This window comes from Octopus bimaculoides, chromosome 22 (assembly GCF_001194135.2).
Source record: "Octopus bimaculoides isolate UCB-OBI-ISO-001 chromosome 22, ASM119413v2, whole genome shotgun sequence".
Lineage (NCBI taxonomy): Eukaryota > Metazoa > Mollusca > Cephalopoda > Octopoda > Octopodidae > Octopus > Octopus bimaculoides.
Window position 1 is genome coordinate 15,255,037 of NC_069002.1, and position 4,477 is coordinate 15,259,513.

The window sequence follows — 4,477 nt, forward strand, 5'->3', positions numbered from 1 at the left end:
GAGAGAGAGAGAGAGAGAGAGAGAGAGAGAGAGAGAGAGAGAGGGGGGAGAGAGAGAGAGAGAGAGAGAGAGAGAGTAAGAGAGAATATACCAATCAATTGATTGGTTGAGGGTTGTTAATGATCTAGTTCACAGATCAATCTGGGAGAGAGAAACAGACAGATAGACAGATCAAGCAGCAGGATAATTTACCATATCTTCCTCTTTTAGCGTCCGCTCGTGGACAGTATATTCTGTCTTGCTGTTTCCCACAAACAGGTAATTCTCCATCGATACAATCACAGTATTCAGGTTCAGGTAGACTTTGTGCATTGCCACAGTAACCGCTGTATATTGAGCTGGTTGAGTTCACTCTGCAAATATAAGAAGTTCAGTTCTGGTAACAAACCTATAACAGGTCTCAGACAAAAATACAAAAAGATCTCCAAAGAGGCACAGTCCCCTCAATGGAAGATATGGCAACTAAATTAACTTTAGATCATTCTCTAATTATCATCATTATCATTGTTGTCGTCATTATCATCATCGTTTAACATCCGTCTTCCATGCATGCATGGGTAGGATGGTTAACAGGAGCTGGCTAGGTAGAGGACTATCCCAGGCTAGGGTTTCCATGGCTGGATGCCCTTTCAAACACCAATCACTCCATAGAGTGGACTCAATATGTTAAGAAAAGAGGATACACTGTGAATCTGGTTATAATAGATGCTCTTGGTTTGAGTCTAAGTCTGGACGGTCATAGATAGAATATCTTTGAATATAGGTCAGTTTGACAGACGTTAAGCTGAGACCACACAAAAACTGTAGCAAAATGCTTTACCATAAAAGAATATTCAAATATTACAGAGATGTACTTGCATAGCAAGTGACCTGATCTGAGATCGTGTGCTGGAATGAAAACAATTGCAGCGTGGAAGGTGTTTATAAGCCATTTAAAATAACACACAAAGACCGTTAGATTCACTTCAACATTTAAATTTAATTTGTCAAAATATTTGTCACTTTGAGACTGCGACCTGTTCACTGACAAAATTCTGTGCTGCATCTCATCATCAGCACAGAATTTTGTCAGTGAACAGGTCGCAGTCTCAAAGTGACGAAAATATTTTGACAAATTAAATTTAAATGTTGAAGTATAATTTTAAATGGCTTATAAACACATTCCATGCTGTAATATTCAAATAAACTATAAGATAACAAATACTAGAGGTCTCTCTCTCATTCCTGTGTGTAAGATGGCCATTGACAGCAGAGTTCATCCATCTTTTGATAGGTTTTGTTACTCATTCATCTGAATGTCCAACAAACCCCACTTTCCTTACTGAGAAGGCTTGGTATAGTTGTCAGTTTAGTCAGTGACAAACTGACCTTGTGACAGAGCACTCTTACGATCAAAATCATTCCAGTTCTTCTGCATCATACTTTTTTCCAATCCTTGTAAATATCAGATGGCGTTATCTATTGTCTCCTCTTTTTTAAGAGAGTGAGGTATGTTTTGAGGGAAATTTAACTGCTATTTCTAACAGATAACTTAACCATTTATAAGCTTTCTTATTGACTCAAAAGAAAGAAAGACAGTTACCTATACAACAAGGGAGAGATTTGGTTAGTCATGCCATTATCACTGTACATGCCACATAAACCTGCAAGTAAAAAAACATTCTATTAGTTATTGTATAAAGATGAACTATATCTAATCAAAGTAAAAAGCAAAGAATATTCAGATTGTCTAGGTATGGTGGTGGTGGTGGTGGTGGTGGTAAGCTTTGGAAAAACATATGCTGAAACTCATTAATAAGAGATAAGTTCCTATGCCAAATAGAAACAAGACATATTTTGGAACTAAACTGAATAACATATCTCAGCTTGGAATATTTTTTTTCTCTCAGGTGAAGAGTCAGTTCTCAAAATATTCAACATTATGCAGTAGACACTGACAGCAATGCAAAATTTGGTCTGACATGGTTGTTTACAGAATAGAAATTAAATAATCTATTGATGGTGAATGGGTAGAAGCATTAGTGTGTCAGTATTTTGCAGTCTGAGGTCCGAGTTCAAATTCCACAGAGATCGACTTTGTTTTTCATCCTTTCTGGGTCAATAAAATAAAAGACCATTCCAAATGAGTGACTTGCCAGAATCATTAAAACATCAGAGATGTAAACTTGTGTTATTTATTCTGTCTCTTAATTGGTCACTTTGTTAAACAATAGCCCTGTTGCAAGTATTTAACTTGGATCTCCAATTGAAGAATAGCTTCCTCCCTTTCTCCCCTGTGTTTCAAAGATCAACTAAGAGAAGAATCACTGGCATTGCCCTGACCTCCAAGACGAAGTAGGAAAAGGGAAAAGTTGCTGTCAGAAGTAGAAAGTTTAACATTCTAGGTCCTTGTCCTGCAATTCATTTCTATTGAAGGGCAGACTTTCTGAAAAGCTGAACTTTCTGCTCTTCCAATCAACTGATATTATTCAACATTCCACAAGCTTTCATTCCTGATTTATTGATGCCAATGCACATTCTCACCAATTTCTTTAGATTCAAAATTTTACTTATTTAAACATTTTGTTCAAAACAGATTTTATGTATTTAGTTTCCCTAGAATGTCTGACATCATATTCTTGGGTTGAGCCAAGCATTGTAAGTGAAACTGGTTCAGTATATTTCTGTGTGACAAAGTCCACCTTGTCACATTATGTGTCACACTGATTCTTCCTAAAGATCACATTAAGTGTTCAACAGATTGTAACCAACATTCAAACTGCACCGTTTTACATGCAAAAGCTAAATGATCAGAAATGAAGAGTTTTTCAATTCATTAGCACCAACAGGACAAGCTGTTCAACTAATGATTAGCAACAATTCCATCATAGTGAGATAATCTTCCCATAGGTTTAAAGAGTCAGCAATGCAGCTTCTACTCAGTCACTCAATCTACTACAAATAGCATCCAGATATCCCTCAAATTAGAAAGAAAAAGGAAAAGACAGTCATGGCTAGATCTCAATCTGAGCTGACACAGAGCTAAACATCTAGTACTGGGTTGTCCGGAAAGTTCGTGCCGATTTTTAAAGGAAAGAAAAAGGTCAATAAATACTTGCCATTACATTTTTAATCAACCAAATATGAACCATTGTGTTGCACAATGCATCTCCATCTTTCCTTTAACTTGAAAATACCCTCTTCCCAGAACTGAGGTAGTTTCATGGCAAATAAGTTGAAAGGTAAGATACTATAAATTGGCACGAACTTTCCGGACAACCCAATAGTAGTAGTGGTAGTAGTAGATTAAATTTAAATACTCTTGAATTATAATTAAATTTTTTTAATTACAAAACAAAATTAAATTTTTAGTTTCTTACCTTCGGTGTTTTGTGCATCACTAGGTGAGGCTTCAATTCTAGCACTGATGTAGTGAGGTATTGTACCAACATTGACAGTTAGCACAGTTCCAGTTGAGAAAATTACCTGCCAAATAGATTGTATGTAAATATCTGATTTAGTTACAGGTAAGAATGCATAGTAAAATAATAATAATAATAATAATAATAATAATAATAATAATGATAATAATTGGTGCCCTGGGAATGGTAGCAAAAGAGGCTGATTGCTGCCTATCTCAGATACCAGGAAATCCAAAAATGGAAGACATTCAAGAAATAGTACTCATGTGAACTGCTCATATCCTATGAAAAATATTGTCTATGTAATCTCAAAAACATTTCAAACTGTAAGATTCTACCAGCCTGCTGCCTTACTACTGGTGTAATATTGGATTTAAATTTTGGCACAAGGCCAGCGATTCTGGTGTGGGTGGAGTGGTGGGGTAAGTTGATTACATCAACCCCAATGCTCAACTGGTACTTATTTTATCGACGCTGAAAGGATGAAAGGTAAAGTTGAGCCCAGCAGAATTTGAACTCAGAACGTAGGGATGAGCAAAATACCACTAAGCATTTTGCTCAATGTGTTAATGGTTCTACCAGCTCACCACCCTCATTGCTTCCATATTAAGAGTTAAAATATCATGAAATAATATGTATGTATGTGTATAGCGGTAAAAAGACCCCATTCGGTCATGACTGACCATGGGATTGCACCTAGAAAGTTCCCCTCCGAGGCACAAGTCTGGGCAAGGTTGTTTACAGAAGGCCAGCAGTTGTCCATGCATACCAGCCTCTCCTCTCCATGCCACTGATGTTACCCAAGGAAAAGGCAAAGGGGCCGATACAGCTTGGCACCAGTGACGTCACAACTCGTTTCTACAGCTGAGTGAACTGGAGCAACGTGAAATAAAGTGTCTTGCTCAATAACACATCATACAACCTGGTCCGGTGATTGAACTCACTACCTCATGAATGTGAGCCTATGCTCTAACCACTGAGACATATGCCTTTTATTTATATATATATATATATATATATGTATATATGTGTGTGTGTGTGTGTGTGTGTGTGTGTGTGTGTGTGTGTGTGTGTGT

General features: G+C 37.0%; 1 protein-coding gene across 1 annotated transcript in view; it reads right to left on the bottom strand.

The window, feature by feature from the left end:
- LOC106880038 (uncharacterized) overlaps nt 1-4,477 on the bottom strand; it is a 456,507-nt gene that overhangs the window by 320,158 nt on the left and 131,872 nt on the right. Inside the window, exons 46-48 of the mRNA XM_014929839.2 lie at nt 3,360-3,465; nt 1,583-1,643; nt 193-353 (exon numbers count right to left, since the gene is read on the bottom strand). Coding sequence (XP_014785325.2) covers nt 193-353; nt 1,583-1,643; nt 3,360-3,465 — 328 coding nt within the window. The remainder of the gene's footprint in view (nt 1-192; nt 354-1,582; nt 1,644-3,359; nt 3,466-4,477) is intronic.